General features: G+C 38.8%; 5 protein-coding genes across 5 annotated transcripts in view; all 5 read left to right on the top strand.

The window, feature by feature from the left end:
* The window catches only part of LOC139129598 (golgin subfamily A member 6-like protein 22), an 83,833-nt gene extending 65,232 nt beyond the window's left edge, over positions 1-18,601 (top strand). The window contains exons 7-8 of the mRNA XM_070695258.1: positions 14,995-15,040; positions 16,050-18,601. Of these exons, the coding sequence (XP_070551359.1) occupies positions 16,305-18,017 (1,713 nt within the window). The 5' untranslated portion in view covers positions 14,995-15,040; positions 16,050-16,304 and the 3' untranslated portion in view covers positions 18,018-18,601. The remainder of the gene's footprint in view (positions 1-14,994; positions 15,041-16,049) is intronic.
* LOC139127574 (uncharacterized) lies at positions 540-1,040 on the top strand. The gene has a single exon (XM_070693481.1). The coding sequence runs from the start codon at positions 540-542 to the stop codon at positions 1,038-1,040; it is 501 nt and encodes a 166-aa protein (XP_070549582.1).
* LOC139127564 (uncharacterized) lies at positions 1,182-2,310 on the top strand. The gene is made up of 2 exons (XM_070693472.1): positions 1,182-1,322; positions 1,459-2,310. The coding sequence occupies exons 1-2, from the start codon at positions 1,182-1,184 to the stop codon at positions 2,308-2,310; spliced, it is 993 nt and encodes a 330-aa protein (XP_070549573.1).
* On the top strand, positions 2,678-3,229 carry LOC139127554 (uncharacterized). The gene has a single exon (XM_070693460.1). The coding sequence runs from the start codon at positions 2,678-2,680 to the stop codon at positions 3,227-3,229; it is 552 nt and encodes a 183-aa protein (XP_070549561.1).
* Positions 18,602-18,708: 107 nt separating the features above from the next.
* On the top strand, positions 18,709-19,059 carry LOC139127542 (uncharacterized). The gene has a single exon (XM_070693452.1). The coding sequence runs from the start codon at positions 18,709-18,711 to the stop codon at positions 19,057-19,059; it is 351 nt and encodes a 116-aa protein (XP_070549553.1).
* The last annotated feature ends 605 nt before the right edge of the window (positions 19,060-19,664 follow it).

The raw sequence follows: 19,664 nt of genomic DNA, 5'->3' as shown, positions 1-19,664 counted from the left end.
GAAGGACATAATGTGACACTTCGAAAGTTCTGGGAAGTTGAGAATCTCCCAAGTCTGACAGAAACTCCGACTATGTCCATCGATGATCAAGCTGCACTCAGAATGGCTGAGAGGTCATTAAAGTTGGAAAATGGTCGCTAGCAAGTTGGTATTCCACGGAAAGAAAATGCACCTGAATTGCTCGACAATTATGACATGGCACTGCATCGGTTGCAGAACACAGAACAGAGACTGAAAAAGAATCAACAGATTGCAGCAGCGTATTCAGAAAATCTACGTCAATATGTTCAAGGGATACATCCGCAAAATTGATCCGACGAAGAGAAACCCAAGAAAATTTGGTATTTGCCACATTTTCCTGTTGTACGACCTGACAAGGCCACAACAAGACCAGAATCGTATTTTATGCATCTGCAAGACATTATGGTAACTCCTTAAATGATGTTATATATCAAGGACCCAAATTACAGCATGATCTGTTTGAAGTATTACTTCGTTTCCGAAGAAATCCAGTAGCCTTGGTTTCGGACATAGCAGAAATGTATTTAAGGATAGAAATCCCACCAGACGATCGACCCTGTCATCGGTTTCTGTGGAGGGATCTAGAGGAAGATAAAGCTCCAGATGAATATGAATTCACAAGAGTTGTATTTGGAGTCAATTGTTCTCCATTTTTGGCGCAATTCGTAACGCAGACACACGCCAAAGCCCACACAAGCGAACTACCTATGGCAGCAGAGACAGTATTAAAATCAACTTACATGGATGATAGTATGGACTCTGTTAAAACTGTCAGTGATGGTATAAGACTATATGGAGAACTATCTGAACTGTGGTCTACGGCAAGGATGCATGCCCGAAAATGGCAGTCGAACTCGGCTGATGTTTTGGCGAAGATACCAACCAAGGACAGATCATGCGAGGTTGACCTAGACAAAGATGGTTTACCTTCTATGAAGACACTAGGAGTGTGGTGGCTAGCTGGGAAAGATGTCTTCACATTTAAAGTGAACCCTCCAGCGGAAAATTACACAATCTAAAAACGTAGTTTCCTAAGCAGAATTTCCACTCTCTTTGACCCGATTGGATTCTTATCGCCATTCACGATCCGAGCTAAAGTACTCCTACAAGAGATCTTGGCTGCTGGACTAGAATGGGATGATGACCTTGACATTGACTTAATGATCAAAGCCCAGAGATGGTTTGCTGAATTAAGTGACTTGGAGAAGATCAGAGTTCAAAGATGCCAACAATTACCACAAGAAGTTGTGTCAGTGAATCTAAACACATTTGTTGATTCCTCCCAAGATGCATATGGTGCAGTAACTTATGCGAGATCTACATATGTAAATGGTTTCCTGTCGTATGGTAGCAGCAAATCTCGAGTAGCAACAATCACAAGTACAAGTATTCCTCGCCTATAATTAATGGGTGCCATCGTGGGACTACGATTGACAGACAGACCATTTCAGAAGTGCTTTGAATAATGCTAAATCAAGTAGTATTCTGGTCAGACAGTATGAATGTTCTGTGGTGGATAAGGAACCGAAGCCGGAAGTTCAAGCAAACAGAGTCGGTGAAATCCAAACCTCTACTAATCCAGAACAGTGGAGATATATACCCACAAAAGAAAACCCGGCAGATTTAGTTACTAGAGGGGTGACTGCTGTCGATTTGGCTGATGAAGATCTCTGGTGGAAAGGTCCAGAATTTCTTGGAAAACCAACATCTGATTGGCCACAAAACCCTATAACAAAGGGCAACGAGTTTATAGACATTGAAATGAAGAGAGACAGTAGTAATCGACAAGTGACTTTCAATTCAAAGAAAGACCCAAGAATCAGCCATTGTTCCATACCAAGAGAACCTGAGCAGCAAGTACAAACAGCAATGGTTACAACCCAAACAGAGTCTACATCATATTGCTTGAATCCTGTGCGTTTTTCAAGTTGGACAACACTGAAGAGAATTCAAGCCTGGGTCTGTCGATTTTTGGACAATTGTAAATTGCCAAAAGAAGAGAGAACAAAGGGAGAATTACTTCCAGAAGAAATAGAAGAAGCAGAGATTATGATAATCAAGACCATGCAGGCTGAATCATTTCCCGAGGAGTATTCAGCACTTGTTGGTAAAAAGGAATTGCCAAAGAAGAGCAAGTTGCTAAGATTACGACCAAGACTTGATGAAGATGGTTTAATGAGATGTGATGGGCGGCTAAGATATGCAGATTACTACTATATGAATCCGCTATCCAGTCATTCTACCACGGAGGAACTGGGTCACCAAACTAATAGTCAAACACTATCATGAGCAGGGAAAACATGTAGCTGGGACAAATCACACTCTATCTGCTTTGTCAACAAGATTTTGGATCATAGCAGGACGAGAGGAAATCCGCCAGTGGGAGAAAGAGTGTGCCAAATGCAGACGACAAAAAAGCGAAATCTGCAAGTCAGGTGATGGCTCCACTGCCTAACATTCGACTGAAGATGCGACTGCGTGCATTTGCTGATGTAGCAGTTGATTATGCAGGCCCATTCATCACCATCCAAGGCAGAGGTAAACAAAGAACAAAGCGCTACTTGTGTCTGTTCACTTGTTCACTTGCATGGCCACCAGAGCTGTTCATCTTGAAGTTGCATATGGGCTTGACTCATTCTTGAATGTGTTTTACAGAATGGTCAACTGTCGAGGTCTTCCAAAGCAAGTTCTTTCCGACAATGGTAGCAATTTCGTAGCAGCTGACAAGGAACTCAGAGAATTGGTCAAACAACTGGACAAGGATCAACTCAAGGGGTCCACTGCAAATCAAGGAATAAAGTGGCATTTTAACCCTCCCTTAGCTGCTCACTTTGGTGGAGTTCATGAATCTATGATCAAGGCAGCTAAAAGAGCGATCTACGCAATACTAAAAAATGCTGACATAACTGACGAGGAACTTCTAACGGCTGTGACAGGAGCAGAAGGACTTATCAATTCACGGCCTATCACCTACCAGTCTGCGAATCCAGATGATGTAACTCCTCTGACACCAAACCATTTTCTTCATGGACAAATTGGTGGAGAATTTGCCCCAGCGTCTGTCGACACTACTGACTACAGTCCCAGAAAAAGGTGGAGGAGAGTTCAAGAATTAATGCGACACTTTTGGAAACGTTGGCTGCGAGAATGGCTACCCACTTTAAATATCCGGAAAAATGGTTCACACCACAGAGATACCTACAAGTAGATGACATTGTCCTGGTGATTTCTCCAGATACACAGCGTGGACATTGGCTCTTTGGAAGAGTCACCGAAGTACACCCTGGTCGTGACGGACATGTGCGTGTTGGTTACAGTGAAAGTTGGAAAGAGTAGATTTCTGCGCCCTGTAACAAAAGTATGCCCTCTCGAATTTTGAATTTAAATCACTAAAATAGACATTTGAAAGACTTTCATATTTGGACATTTCAGAATGAAATTTCTACTTTGCAGTATAGGCGATTCAGTGTCAATTGTCTTTGCTATTGGATATTTTGACTCGAAATGTAATTTCCTTAAAGTAAAAAAAGTACAGAGAATCAATATGTTATACATACTGATTGAGGGGAGAATGGAGAAAAGGACAATTGTATTCTCCTTTCTATTCTCATTTGCATACTTCACTCTATATTTGCATACCCGACTTTACATTTCAATGTCACTCTAAATTTGCATATAGAGATGAAATCACCGTGAAAGTTTTGTCAAACTAGATATATGTATCAACAACTATTATTGTAAACATTTCTCTTCGCCAGTATATGGCAGTTACGTTGAAATAAATTCGTATTATTGGAGAAATGGTGGACAGTTGTTCTTCTTCACAACAAGAGGGCATATGATAAGAAATGTGTATACAAGGATCGGCATGTAATAATATTTAACTACATCACCAGAGATAATATTCTGCAATTTGCACAACAGGAGTTTAAAGGTACGAAAACACTAATCTTGCTGGCTTGATGAGTACGCGTACACGAATGTAATCAAGCACTTCAGTGATGAGATTGTGAAACAGGGTTTTCATCGTAAGACATAATGGATTGAGTATTTGGTTGTTTATGAAACCGTACACTAGCAAAGCAAACCGTTTGGGGAAAATACGGGAATATTTTAATATCTTAAACGGCTAGAAATGTGAATGATTTAATGATAATTAGAGAGTACGGCATTGAGTTGAAAGGGTAGTACCGTTCCGCAAGCTGATTTATGGTATTGTCATCCTTAGGGTTTTTGGGTTTTTTATTTTTCAGTAAATTACTATGATAGTAACGAACGTGCGGACAGTATTTCCAAAGGGTTTAACGCTATAGAGAAGTTTTTTTTCTTTTGAGTGTTCAGCTTACCTTTACATGGACAGCCACTGTGCCAAAATATAATTGATCCAGTCCAGCTAGGCGGTCCACTGACTTTAGAGAAGCTTCTCACGGATCTTCTAAATTACATCATGAGGAGTTACAATTTTCTATTTATCCGAAGGGGCATTTTCATGCCAGAAGCATCAAGTTGATCACATGACTTCCGAGGAATCCAATGAATGGTTAGATAGCGTGAACATGCGGTATTAGCTGCAGCAACTAGATTTTTTTGTTGGGTGTGCCACAACCGCTTGCTGACTTTAGATTGAGGATCATTTAGTGAACGAGGAAATTATTCCATAGATCCGATCACTGTGCTTGTTTCATGTCTTCTGTATGAGTCAAAGCATTCTATGAGAGGCAAGGATGGCTTTATCTTAAAAACGGAAGATTGCAATAACTATCACTGGGCGAAATGCTTAATATTCAACAATATACCCACATATACCGACTCTGTACATTTGCACAGCGATAAAAGCCATTCCTAGGGTATAAAAGGCAACTTAACTTCAGTGGGTTAATTGTTACGAATGACTGACACATGTAAGTAACGTGAGCAACTGATCCAGGAAACTGGCAGAAATCTCTCCAAGCAGATAAAATATAAAATATAGCTCTGTTCCAACATAGTACCTTTTGTGAATACTGTGGACTCAGCATTGTGAGCCAATACTGTTAATTTTACAGTTTCAAGTGAGTCATTGATAAAAAGTTCTTTTCTGTACGCGGTCCATGACGTCGTCAACATAGCAAACATTCTCTGTGTACACCGGATCACTGACGATATACACAATGCAACAAAATTCTCATGTAAAGAACATTCAATCGATACAACCTTGAAACGGGAGAATGCATACTGATGCGATTTAGTTACGAGTTTTTCCATATTTTTATTAGAATATGTTTGTGACAATGCCCATGAGGTACAAGATGTGCGTGCGTGTACTTAGGCCGAAAAGCCAGTATACTGTTTACGGCAGCTCTCCTTTTGGGAAATGTTGTGGCCGTGGCCCTGAAAAAGGCTATTTGGTTTGTGACAAAGACATTACTAACTGCCAACGGTGGCCTATGTACGAGCGATTTGGAGGATTTGGTACATGGACGGTACGAGCTGCAACAGACAATAGGGGATGATTTTCTTCTTTGTGAAAACAGTTCTTCGTACCGCATTAGACGTGCAATGCGTTCAATATACCTGGCATCCATCCAGGTACTAAAGTATTTTGTGTGCAAATTTCCTCTGATGCCAACGTTTTAGGTCACAAGCCTACTGCCCAGTAATTCCGACCTTGATAAATGCATGTGACAACTACTCCAACGTATATTTGCTTTCTTTTCACAAGTCGTATGCATTATAAGACGAAACAGATTTTCCAAAAGTATGCTAAATTATCTCGGGTGTATGCTTTTTCAAAGATGTCGGCTTTTGTAATTTTTTACAGAAAAAAATTGATTTACCTGGTTCACGAGACAATCAATTCCACAAAGTAAACCAAAAATTTTACGATTGGCTTTCCCATTCTGCCTTGAAGAAACGTCGTTTGAGAGCTTCCTCGTTAGCCACTACATTCAGGCTGTAACGGCACTTTGGCACCTGCTGTGAGCACAGCGTGAAAAGCCCACTTCTGTTTTCTATTTTTGGCGAAAAACAGCCGTCTCCAATTTTGGTCACTAATAAAGAGGTCAAATCCTTGCAAGGGGAACCCTACTCGAGCTAACTGCGACTATCTTTGAATATTTGCTGCCTGGTCTCGCCGCTGCCACAGCGTACACCAGGATCAATTTTCTTTGAACCAGAGTTTCATGATTTATCGATTGGCCCTATATAATATATCCTGGTTTCCAAGAACGCGCTCTTTTAAACGTCTAGTGAAACGCCCACGTTGCAAAATCACAGAAATACAGTTGATGGTCTATAAAACAGTTACATTCATTTCTTTTTTCGTTTAGCGCGCGTGATTATGAAATATGGCAAAAGAAAATTGCAATGTGGGCGTGTCTCCCGAGCCTCTCCAGTCGATTTTTTTTGGCTTCCCGAAGTTTGCCCAACGCCGTATCTCATAACGGGAAGTAAAGTATTTCACACCTCCGTAAGCTCCCCACAGGAGTAACTTCTAGGGTTTCTGCTTACATGATCAGGCCAGTGTCCCCTTCACTATTGGAAGTTGTTGTTCTTTTGGTGGCTGTGACAGCGGCAAGAACGTGAACGGCTCACCCGTAAACTTTAAATTTTTAAGTTCCCGTCAAGTGTTGAGTGTTTGAACCATAATGTGCTTGTCTGTTCCGGTTCGTACGATCGGCCACGGTCCCTCGGCTGAGCCTGCCTCGCTACTCGCTACACAGAAGGTTGGGACCGCAATGCAAATCAACTACATGAACACCAACACTGAACGTCGCGTTGTGACTGCCATTAAAATGCACTAGTCTACAACACGGAACGTCGGGACCGCAATGCAAATGGACAGTAACTTAAAACGTAAATGGGACTGTGGTTAAAATGCACTACAACTACGACACGGAAGGTTGGGACCGTGATGCAAATCAGCTGCATGAACAGCAACACTGAACATTGAGACTACCATTAAAACGAACAACAACACGGAACGTAGAGATCGCGATACAAATCATGGAGGTAGAGTCCTCCATGATACAAATCGACAGTAACACGGGACGCGTCGTTGGGACGGCCATTAAATTGAAGAACAACGGGGAATACCGGACCATGAGGACCACGATGCAAATCGACCGGCCGCAACATGGAATGTTAAAGATCGTGATTAAAATGCACAACACAGAACATCTAGACCACAATGTAAATCAACTGCAACACCGAACCTTGATGCCTCGATTAAAATGCGTATGTCTGCTATGTATAGCAAAGTTTAAATTCTCGCGAGCGAGAGTTCCTATGCCTGCTGTACATTAGACAAAATGACGTCAAATTTATCGATTGCGTGTCCAAGTTTCAATTCTCGCGAGAGCCATTTATGCATGCTGTACACAAGACTAAATGACGTCAAATCTCTCGCGAGACTTGGCTCAATTGCAAATACGTACGACGGAAAGAACGCAATAAATACGGAAGTAGATACAGTTTTTGCGGATCGCCGAGAGAAGCGCAGATCAACAAAAGAACTAAAAAACCCACGTTTTTTCTTAATTTTGCCATATTTTTAAACAAAAATTAGTTTCGCCACTGTGGCGAATTAGGATCGATTTTTTGTCACCACTTCGGATTTCGATTTGCATTGGCGAACGTGGCGAATGGGCAGCGCGAACACAGGCTGTTGGCAGCATGGGACTGCTATTCGATGTAAATGAACACGCAGGCGGCAGAAGTTGCAACTGAAAAATGACCTTAGGGCAGCGCTGCCCTTAGAGCAGTTCAGAGCGGAGTAGACATGTGCACAACATCCAATGACGTCACTGAGGAACTGTATGTCTGCCCTGAGGGCAGCTCAGATATTGCTGCCCTTAGGGCAGAGTGGCAGATAGGATAGGAAATGTATGTCTGCCCTAAGGGCAGCTCTTATAAATTGCTGCCCTCAGGGCAGATCGGTAGATATACCCTATGTAATACTTTAAGGATAGGAAATGTATGTCTGCCCTAAGGGCAGCTCTAATATATTGCTGTGTATGTCCAGATTGGTAGATTACACTATGCAATACTTTAAGGATAGGATATATAAATATGTCTGCCCTGAGGGCAGCAATATGTCTGAGCTGCCCTCAGGGCAGACATACATTTCCTATCCCGAAAGTATTGCATAGGGTATATCTACCAATCTGCCCTGAGGGCAGCAATATATCTGAGCTGCCCTCAGGGCAGACATACATTTCCTATGCTCACACATCATTGCATAATTGTATATATATCAATCTGCCCTGAGGGCAGACATACATTTCCTATACTATCTACCAATCTGCCCCGAGGGCAGCAATATATCTGAGCTGCCCTCAGGGCAGACACACATTTGCTATGCTCACACATCATTGCATAATTGTATATCTATTAATCTGCCCTGAGGGCAGCAATATATCAGAGCTGCCCTCAGGGCAGACATACATTTCCTATCCCATCTACCAATCTGCCCTGAGGGCAGCAACATATCTGAGCTGTCCTCAGGGCAGACATACATTTCCTATCCTATCTGCCAATCTGCCCTGAGGGCAGCAATATATCTGAGCTGCCCTCAGGGCAGATATACAGTTCATCAGTGACGTCATTGAATGTTGTGCACATGTTTCCTCCACTCTGCTGAGCTGCCCTTGGGGCAGCGCTGCCCTCAGGTCATTTTTCAGTTGCAACTTCTGCCGCCTGCAAATGCAGACCGTTGTGACGTCACAGTTGGCCAGCCATGATCCCCGCTGTGGGCGTGACCTGAATGTCGCAAAATGACCCGGAAAGCCGCGCATAGAAATATCAAAAAAATTAACACTTGCGCGTACTTTTAGGTTGCAATGCTGTTGCGAGTGTAATAGTATTGACCCCCTGGAAGATGTTCAGTCACAAGAACGGGACCGTTTCACCAGACCTTTAACGTAACATCATTTAGATAAGACCATATCACAATTTTACATTCTGCACCTTACCCATGAAGGTAGTAGCTTAAGCATAAATTTCGCCTCCATGCCTACACCATACCATGAGCGGGTTTCAGCACGGTAGTGTGCGATCACTGGGACTCAAGAATATCGCCGATTACATCAATGAAACGCTGACGTCCGAAAGAAGTATAATTCAGCTAACTTCGTCAGTATACTGATTATTTCTGACCCAAGCAATGTAGCTCTTTTAAAATTAATGCTATGATGGCTCATCTGAGGCCCACTGAAAGATTTCTACCAGTGGTCGCATTGAATATAATATACACAAACCACGGCATGATCGATCGTGACCAGCTGAACGAAACTGACCGCACTGTTCATTTCGTCCACAGCACAGTCTTGACTGTGATCTACAGGCTACAGCATTTCAGCTAAATTAGAAGTGCTGCTTGGTCTGGCCACAAAATCTGTCAAGTTGTCGTCTTCATGAGACGCCAGCAGTTTACCCGGTTGGCCTTAACAGCTCGATACAGGATACAATCTGAGTGTAATCTGAGTGTAATTATATAAACTACTGTATCCTTTTTGTAATATCGTATGTATGTTAGCTTATAGTATATAATTGTATATTTGTCTTCAAATAAAACTGTATGGTGGGAGGTTTACACGTGTGAGTTAAGTCCGGAGTTGACACCGGAATAAATTTAAACCTGTGTCAGTTGGACGTGTGAACAGACAACACCGAACTAACAAAGAACTAAATTAATTTGGTGTCGGAGGACAGGTCCAGGTTCGGTGCTCCGTACTTATTAATGGCCTATTTACACGTGTGACCAGAACACCGAACTAAACGCCGAACTATATCCTGTCTTCGGGCTGCGGTGATTACCACAATAGACGGTGTTCAAATAAGAAGCTCTCGAGCTCGCGATCGCGGCAACAATTGGTCACAGGAACACTGCATGAAAACCCAATAATTCAGATAAATTCACATTAATGAGTTGCCTGTATTATAGTGTAATACACGTGCATTCACATGAATCCAAATGAATACAGGCTTGCTGAATACAAAAAATGGATTCTTGACTGTATTCATCTGTATATGCACTCTTCAGCTAAAATACAGGCAATAATCCATGTTAATACAGTAAGTATTATAGGGTTTTATGCAGTGGAAGAGATCAGGCTACTAATTTCAATCTGGAGAGACGAAAACGTCATCCGTATAATGGACGGCACGTCGAGGGATCGGCAAGTGTATGAAGTTGTCGCTGCCAAGGCCAGCGAGAAGGGACTCGAGCCGGGGACTCGAGAGGATAGCCGAACAATGCCACAACAAAATCAAACTGTTGCGAGCTCAGTTCAATTCCGTGTCCGACAACAACCGTCGTAGTGGCAGAGCTAGAAAAACGATGCCATTTTACGATGAGTTGTAGGTAGTAAAGGGAAAGCAACTCCACATATGTTGGTTATTTGTGTTTTGTGTATATGATATTGTGTATAATATAAGTGTATATCATGTTTGGCTGTTTTATGTAAAATGTTGCTTAGCCATGGCGAGACGTACCCGTAATCTACGTGTCTTGTGTTAATCCGCACTGGAGCGGAGAGACTAATGTGACACTGCGATCCTTTGGCGTTACGTTTCGAAAAAAGAGTTTTCTTCATCAGTCGCTTAAAATTCATTTTTGATTGGTGAGACGTGTTGAATGGTTGATTGTTTTTATTTGGTAATATGTTGTTCCACTTACGTTTGGTAGGGAAGCTAGAATGTCTACTGTTTGATCTTGTTGTGTTTGTGTAGGTTCGTGTGAACCTGAGTTTGATCTATTGTAGTTTTTGTGAAGTCTGGCGCTTATAAGTGTGTCGCCTATATTTCTGTTCCTTCTATATGCGATTATTGGTTGGTTTTGGAAGAGTTTTTTAGTGTTTCGTCTTTTTCAAGTTTACTCCAGTTTTCTGTCAGGGCTTGCTTGATTTTTGTCGTTTTGATGTACGGGCTATACGTGTTATGAAGACTACTGTATTGTTGGTGTCGTTATTTCTTTCGCTTGACCCGAACTAAATTTATACCTTGTGTATGACGTGTAAACATGAGATCGCTTAGATCGCTGATAAGGAATATTTACAGAGCGAATAATCAGATTCCCCCAGGTTTAAAAAAATACACGTGTAAACCCACCTTGGACTAGGCTTTCCTGAAAAAAAACAGGGAACTTATCTAAACTGATACCGGCTTCAATACGATGTCAACAATGATTTGCATTCGTTATTGATTGCCACTTCCGGACCCTAGGATCGCGAACGATGGCTTTAATATACACGTGCGTATATCAAGATCAACATAAAAAGTTTCAAAGAGACAGTGGTAAAAACGAGGATGAAATTATGTATGGCGGTCAGTCCAAAATATTACTTACTTGCCAAGCGGGATAGTGATCAACACTAGGGTCACAATGAACAGGGACGCGTTATCTTCTGAGTTGAATCATTCTCGCGCTGCAATCTCTCACGGAGAAGGTTACTATTGATATTTGTACACACACTCTAACTCATAAGAAAGTCCATGGGTGGACATAGAACTAGACCGTTTGGGAAAATCTACAATGTAACAGGTTATATATACCAACAAAACCAATAGTTATGGCTATTTCTTACTTACCGTCAAACGTATAATTAAAGTATCATTACTAAACTGTGCGTTGTCATTTGAAATGGCGTGCGATTTCACAGCTTGAACAAAGGGAAAACTGCCTTGTATGCAAATTATAGGTCGGTGACGTCACATTCGATTTTCCGAATGCTGATTGGCAATCAAGTAACGGGCTTCCCTTGACGTAAGTATTTACAAATATAAACAAAGCAAATGACATCCAAGTGTTTTAACCCGTAAGTTTGGATCTCGCTCGGTTTTCGACAGTTTAATGGTATTAAAGAAAGACGTAATACGTACAGCTAATTAGACCTAGTGCCTGTCTAAAAATATGTTAAGTGTGGAATATCTTTTCGGTAATTTTTTATATTTCAGTGATTGTTATTAAGGTCTTCGCGCGAGTCGTACATGGTAACGTACAGACCATACGCGTTGCGATGAACCATGCGCCAGCTGTCCAATGACAGTTGCCGTTTAAATTTGATTGACATACAGAGCAGTTTTCTTTCGGGTTGCGTTTCGTGTCCATCCTTGGTCTTTTATATAAGATCTATTATTAATAATACATAGGCTATTATGAACAAGCAAATGTTGAAAACAACTGTTGTGAAAGATCTATTAATGTATGATGTATGAGGACATGAATCCCGGTATTTTGTGAATAACCTTATTATTTATACGCTTTTTCAGCCCAATTTTAGAAGGAAATGTTCAAAATTAAAGCGGTTTTTGGATGCCATCACAGTACTGTAGATTTCCCATAATTCATTGCGATTTGTATCCTCGGAGATACCTGAGTGAAGTATGCTATGTCTCCCATGTGTAGAAAAATTCACAGACTATTCATCAAAATTTTGAAAACGTACTTTTATGCACACCATTCTTCTCAATTCTCATTTTAAATAATTTTGAAAATTATGCATAATTGAGAGAGGAGATAGCATTTTTGTAAAATTTGCCACAGATTGTGTCCTCAGCCATACAGAATAATGTGATGGAAAGTAGGGAGACTAGTTGCACCTGTTTTATGAAACAAAAGGATATTGATTTTTTGCAATGGAAGTGACAAAAGAAATTTGCATGCTAAGTTTTCTCAGAGAATGACCCCTTCAGTTCGTCATAACTTACTACCTAAAAAGTAGTACCTGCAGAATGCGACTTTTATGGTTGTTTAGTAGTTATTCTCAAACTTTTACTGAAATATCTAAACGTACTTTTACTAGATATTATTTAAAAATTATTCTGATGCTGCACATTAGTGCTTACATGCAGAACTGAAAAAGTTTTTAGAAAAGTAACCTTCAAGGATACAAATCAAAGAGAATTGTGGGTAATTTATTTTACTGTGTGCCAGTCGCTCACTGCACTGAGCGATCACGAGCAGACTGGGGAATGCGTTCAGCGCGTCCGCTAAGCAAACAGAAGGAAATTTCAACCTGCGCAGCGCAGTGCACGTGGTGGACATTGTAGGTCAGCAGCATAATTTCACTCACATTCAAAGTTTTTGATTGATCACTATTAACTACTTGAAGTACTGAATGTTTAGAAGTATATTTTTATTTAAAAGTCACCTCTCCTTTTTCCCGTCGTTGACGTAAAGGTGTTTTGAGTTCAAGGTAAAACAGCGTCCAATAACACCTTAGTTAGTCCGCATCAAAGTTATTGGACTCCGTGTCCTCTGATACCGAAACTTACTGTACGACGAAACTCCAAAGGTTACAGACGCAGGTGTATAATCATACTAATTATCCAAGTCCTCTTTGCCCCACTTCTCATAATTAGTTTCATCCCCGGCCCGCGAGCTATGTCAATGAGTAAAAAGTAAAAACGAGTAAAAATAAGTCCAAATATTACTTCAATAATCAGTTTATGCTTAACTATGCAATCCAAATCCTCCAAAACTTAACCAGATCCTGCTTACATCCTAAGAATTATGTGTACCTAATTACGTAAAATATATTTGATGACGAAGTTTGAGAAATATCGACGAGACAAACTTCGAAACACAGAAACGCACACAGACATTCAGACATACCACAGACACTCATACAGACTAACACACGCCAGCCTATGATATAGGCCCACTTGGTGGCCTACACCCACCTAATGGGTCTAAAACGAATTCTTGCAGATTTATTATGAGTGTGTTTGTTTGGGGTTTGTTCTCGGATAGACAGCGGTTAACACCAGATTTGTTCTCGCAGTTTAACAGCGAGAAAACACAAATTCTCTCTGAATTATCGCTCGAATTTTCTCGCAGATTAATGGTTAGAAATTAAATTCTCACCCATTTGAAATATCGCAGCATTCTTGCAAAACGCTAGAAAGTATATTAAACTATCCTAGCTGTATGTAGCTGTGACTGCCTTTACGTCAGAAGCTGAATTAAAAAAAACATCATCAGCGTATTCAAGAATGAAGAAGATGGCAGTCAACTTCGTAACTGCAAGAATATTGGACTCCTCTTTAATCTGTTATACGGGAAATTGACACATATTCCAAGCTTGCTATCTATATCAAAATGTGAGAACCCACATGTCTGACTTTCCAAATCAAATGATGCCCAACCCTTCCCGTTTGAGTCAAAAACAATATAAAAATAAACTAAGTCTCTACGAATCATCAGAATACAACCATATAAAATTGATAGTGAAGTTATGGTTTCTGAATCCCAACAGTGCGTCGAAGTGTGTCGAACGATGAAAAAACATTATGTATCTCAGAGTCAACACATTTAGTTCTACTATTGTCTATAGTTTCTGACGCCAAAATATTTGCAATTTCTATGCTTTACATCCTTAACTTGTTTTGCATCCTAAATGTCATTAAAAGCGTTTGATCTACATAATTGTGTTAACGCATTTATTTCTAGTATTGTACTATCTAGTATTGGTTATACTTTCACTTCTATTACGCAACAGAGTATCTTAAGGTAGAACGCTTTTTCACTATCTTAGTTTTTCGAAAATCGAAAATTTTAATTTTCCCATAGAATTAATACAGGGATGAATTTCAAACATCGAGAAATAGCAAGTTATTTGTGTCTCGAGTACCACAGTTTGCAAGGTGACCCCTGATTTTTATTCTTGCTTTGGTAACAAAATCCATTGGTTGAATGTTTCACTGAGGAAAGTTTGAGCAAAAGTTTAAGTCTTTCACTTTCGAGGTGTATATTACCTTAATGCAGTTGACGTAAGAGCTACTCAAGGCCAAATGAAAATTGTTCTACTTTTCTTCATTTACTTTTTTCTTTTGAGTGCTCAATAGGACCAGTAACCCAGGCGACCTATTCATATCGCTAATAGGAATTTCGACCATGATACACCTAGTTTCGTTGATGTACAAAAGTAAAGTTGCATGTGACATACATTTTACCAAAGAGTTATGTAATATATATATATCTCATTTTTACAGATGATGTCGAAAAACACAATCAAAGTTCTCGAAAGATATAGAGAAGGTAAAACTCTAGACTTCCCTTTTTTCAAAACTCTTGCCAATACCATTTAACCGTTTTAACAACATATCAATCTAAGACGACAGTTCGTGCTGGTCTTAAAAACATACAAGTCGACAAGGGCAAGAAAGCATAAGGGCTAAAATAAACAGCCCTCTGATAGATCATTACCTAAAATGATCGATTCATCCTTTAATCAAAAATGCGTGAAACTCAAATGCGTTAAGGAAGTGTGTATTTATGATCCATTGAGAATCTGAATTTACTGCACAAGATGTTATGCAAAAATACATATAGTTAGTTGCAATTACCTTTTACAACATATTCTGCGTTCGCCTCATTTGAAAATATTTTACTTTAATATTTTAAGTTAGGCATTTTAATCAATTTTAAGCTTTGTGTATTTGTCGTTTTTAATAAGACATCAGATTTGTTGAAATATTTCTATAAATATTGCAAAATACTATCTGCATATAATTTTACACAAAACTATGGGATAGAATCATATGTGTAATTGTATACCCACGGGCATACCATGTAATGTAAATGCTGTATATGCTCCAATAGTTATTGCAAGAATGCGAGATGAGTCATTATACAAAAATAAAAGGGAAAACAAATTAACCGGTACTTAATTCATAAAATGCAGCTGACAGGTCTCGAGTAAAGTTGACGCCTATATATTGACATCCATGATGTACAGTACAGTATTGATTAATGAATAGTATTGTTCGAAAAGTAAAATCGTTTTAAATTCTCGGTAATCGATTAATGAAGAACGCCACAACAGTTTAAACAGGAAAATTTCGATTTGGAATATTTAAAAATTGTTTAAAGAAAGGGCTAGGTTAATATTGTGAAAGGATGACAATTGTCAATCTCAAATTATGTAAGTTAATTTAATGTAATCATAAGATGAATCTATTACTTTATTACTTTATTACTTTATTACTTTATTTATTTATTTATTTATTTATTTATTTATTTATTTATTTATTTATTATTTGGAAAGAAAAAAAGGAGCAATTAAACGAAGTAAACAAAATGAAAGATGAAGCGAAGCAGTCCAACGACCTATTAAAAAAACTGAACAAGGAAAAGGCGCAGTTGAGCGACCAATTAAATCACATGAAAGGAGAAAATATGCAGTTAAAGGACATAGGTAACCATATGAAAGACGAGATGTGAGCAGTTACACAAGCAATTAAGTGATCATGTGAAACAAATCCAAACAATTAAGATAGAGTTCAGCGACAAAGTTATACAAATGAAAGATGAAAAGGACCAGCTAAACGAACAAGTAACACAAATAAAACAGGAAAAGAAGGAGCTAAAAGACCAACTAAAACAAGTAAAAGAGGAACGTATGCAGATACGGGGTCAAATAAAACATATGAATGACGAAAATGAGCATTTGAACGTTCAAATAAAAGAGATAACACAGGGAAATGATCAATTACAAGAACAAATGAAACTGATAAAAGAAGAGAACAGGCACACTGACAACCATGTAAAACAAATGAAAGAACACAAAGAGCGCTTAATTAACCAATTAAAAGAAGGAAAAGAAGACAATGAGAAGTTAGTTGACCAAGTAAAACAACTGACTGAGGAAAATGTGCGTTGGGAAAACCAAGTAAAGCAAATGAAAGACAAAAATGAGAAGTTGAACATTCAGGTAAAGCAAATAAAGGAAGAGAAGAAGCAGATTGAAGACCAATTTAACCTAACGGAAAAGAAATGCGAGCAATTAAGTGACAAAATAAAAGATATCAAGAATGTAAACACTGAGTTAAGTGACCAAGTAATCCAAAATAAGGACGAAAACAAGCAATTACAAGAACAAGTAAAATTAATAAGATGGGAAAATGTGCAGTTACACGATCAAGTAAAACAAATGACAGAGGAAAATGTGCATTTAAATAACCAAGTAAAAGAAATGACAGAGGAAAAGATGCAGTTGAAAAACGAAGTCGATCAACTTAAACAAATAAAGGTTCAAAATGAGTGGTTAAATGACCAATTAAAGAAAGGCAAAGAAAAAAATGATAAGTTAGATAACCAAATAAAGCAAATGACTGAGGAAAAGGAGCAGTTTCAAGATCAACTACAGCAAATGAAAGAAAAAAACAAGCAGTTGAACATCAAGGTAAAGCAAGCACAGGAAGAGCAGAAGAAAAGTGACGACCAAGTAAAGCTAACGAAAATGAAATATGAGCAATTAAGTGACCAATTCAAACAAATCAAGAATTTAAACACGGACTTAAGCGACAAAGTAATACAAATAAAAGACGACAAGGAGCAGTTAGACGACCAAATTAAACTAATAACATGGGAAAATTGGCAGTTAAAAGACCAAGTAAAACAACTGACAGAGGAAAACGTGCAGTTTCAAGACCAAGTTAGACAAACAATAGAAGAGAACAAGCACATTAACGACCAAGTTAAACGAATGAAAGAGCAAAATGAGCGGTTAATTGACCAAGTAAAAAAACGGAAAGAAGAATGTGAGAAGTTAGTCTACCAAGTAAAACAAATGACTGAAGAGAAGGAGCGGTTCAAAGACCGAGTTAATCAAACGAAAGAAGAAAACGAGAAGTTGAACATCCAGCTTAAGCAAATAACGGAAGAAAAGAAGCAGACTGACGACCAAGTAAAGCTAACGAAAAAGCTAAGTGAGCAATATAGGGACCAATTAAAGAAGATTAAAATTGAAAACACAGAGTTGAGTGACCAAGTAAAAGGATTAAACGACGAAAAGCAGCAGTTAATCGACCAATTAAACCAAATGGCAGAGAAAAATATAAAACTGCAAGGACAAATAAAGCAAATGAAAGAAGAACGCATACTGATTACAGAGCAAGTAGAACAAACAAGAGAAGAGAACAGGCACATTAGTGAACGAGTTCAACAAATGAGAGAGCAAAACGAGTTGTTAAATGACCAAGTGAAAAGGGGAAAGAAGATAATGAGAAGTTAGACAACCGAGTAAAACAAAGACTGAGGACAATAAGTTGTTGAAAGATGAACTAAAGCAAACAAAGGAAGAAAATGGCAAGTTGCACATCCAGGTTAAGCATATTAAGGAAGAAAAGAAGCAGACTGACGACCAAGTAAAGCTAACAAAACAGAAATGTGAGCAATTAATTGATAAATTAAAACAAAGCAAGAATGTCAATGCGGAGCTAAGCGGCAGAATAAAAGAAATAAAAGACGCGAATGAGCAGTTACAAGACCAAATAAATTTAATGACATGGGAAAATGGGCAGTTAGACGACCAAGTAAAACTGATGACATGGGAAAGTGGGCAGTTAAAGGACCATGCAAAACAAACGACACAGGAAAATGTGCATTTACAAGACCAAGTTAAAAATATAAAACAAATGAAAGAGCAAACTGAGCAGTTAAATGACCAAGTAAAAAAGGGAAAAGAAGAAAAAGATAAGTTGGACAACCAAGTAAAACAAATTACTGAAGAATGCGAGCGCTTTCAAGAGCAACTAAAGCAATCGACAGACAAAAATGTGCAGTTGAACACTGAGTTAAAGCGAATTCTGGAAGAGCAAAAGCAGACTGACGACCAAGTAAAGCTAACGAAAATGAAATTAGAGCAATTAAGTGACCAATTAAAACAAATCAAGAATGTAAACACGGAGTTAAATGACAAAGTAATGCAAATAAAAGACGAAAAGGAGCAGTTAGACAACAAACTAAAACTGATGACATGGGAAAATGGGCAGTCACAAGACCAAGTAAAACAACTGACAGAGGAAAATGTGCAGTTACAAGATCAACTTACACAAATAAAACAAGTCAAAGAGCAAAATGAGCGGTTAAACAACCAGGTAAAAGAAAATAAAGAAGAAATTGAGAAGTTCGACGACAAACTAAAACAAATGAGAGAGGCAAACGAGCGTTTGCAAGACCAAGTTAAGCAAGCGAAAGATGAAAATAACGACTTAAACGGCAAGGTGAAGCAAGTACAGGAGAGAAGAAGCAAGCTGACAACCAAGTTAAGCTAACGAAGATGAACTTTGAGCAATTACGTGACCAATTCAAACAAATCAAGACTGTAAACACGGAGTTAAATGACCAAGTAATACAAATAAAAAAAGAAAAGGAGCAAATACACTGCCAACTAAAACTGATGACAGTGGAAAATGTGCAGTTACTAGATCAAGTTAAACAAATCACAGAAGAAAAGGTGAAGTTACAGGAACAAATTAAACAAATAAAAGAAGATAACAAATACATTAACGACCAATTTAAACGAATGAAAGAGCAAAATGAGCGGTTAATTGACCAAGTAAAAAAACGGAAAGAAGAATGTGAGAAGTTAGTCTACCAAGTAAAACAAATGACTGAAGAAAAGGAGTGGTTGAAAGACCAAGTTAAGCAAACGAAAGAAGAAAACAAGCAGCTCAACATCCAGGTTAAGCATATAAAGGAAGAAAAGAAGCAGACTGACGACCAAGTAAAGCTAACAAAAAAGCAAATTGAGCAATTAAGTGACCAACTAAAACAAATCAAGAATGTAAACACGGAGTTAAGCGACCAAGTTAACGAGTAAAGAAACGACGAAAAGGAGCTGTTTAAACGACCAAGTAAAACACAATGGCAAAAGAAA

This window comes from Ptychodera flava, chromosome 3, assembly GCF_041260155.1.
Source record: "Ptychodera flava strain L36383 chromosome 3, AS_Pfla_20210202, whole genome shotgun sequence".
Lineage (NCBI taxonomy): Eukaryota > Metazoa > Hemichordata > Enteropneusta > Ptychoderidae > Ptychodera > Ptychodera flava.
The sequence above is the reverse complement of the archived record's forward strand: the minus strand, read 5'-3'. Positions and strand labels throughout refer to the sequence as shown.

Coding starts and splice junctions, on each gene's coding strand:
- LOC139127542 (XM_070693452.1), top strand. CDS start 18,709: ATGCAAATAAAAGACGAAAAGGAGCAGTTAGACAACAAACTAAAACTG.
- LOC139127554 (XM_070693460.1), top strand. CDS start 2,678: ATGGTCAACTGTCGAGGTCTTCCAAAGCAAGTTCTTTCCGACAATGGT.
- LOC139127564 (XM_070693472.1), top strand. CDS start 1,182: ATGATCAAAGCCCAGAGATGGTTTGCTGAATTAAGTGACTTGGAGAAG. Junction 1,323..1,458: donor CCCAAGATGCATATGGTGCA/GTAACTTATGCG, acceptor TACGATTGACAG/ACAGACCATTTCAGAAGTGC.
- LOC139127574 (XM_070693481.1), top strand. CDS start 540: ATGTATTTAAGGATAGAAATCCCACCAGACGATCGACCCTGTCATCGG.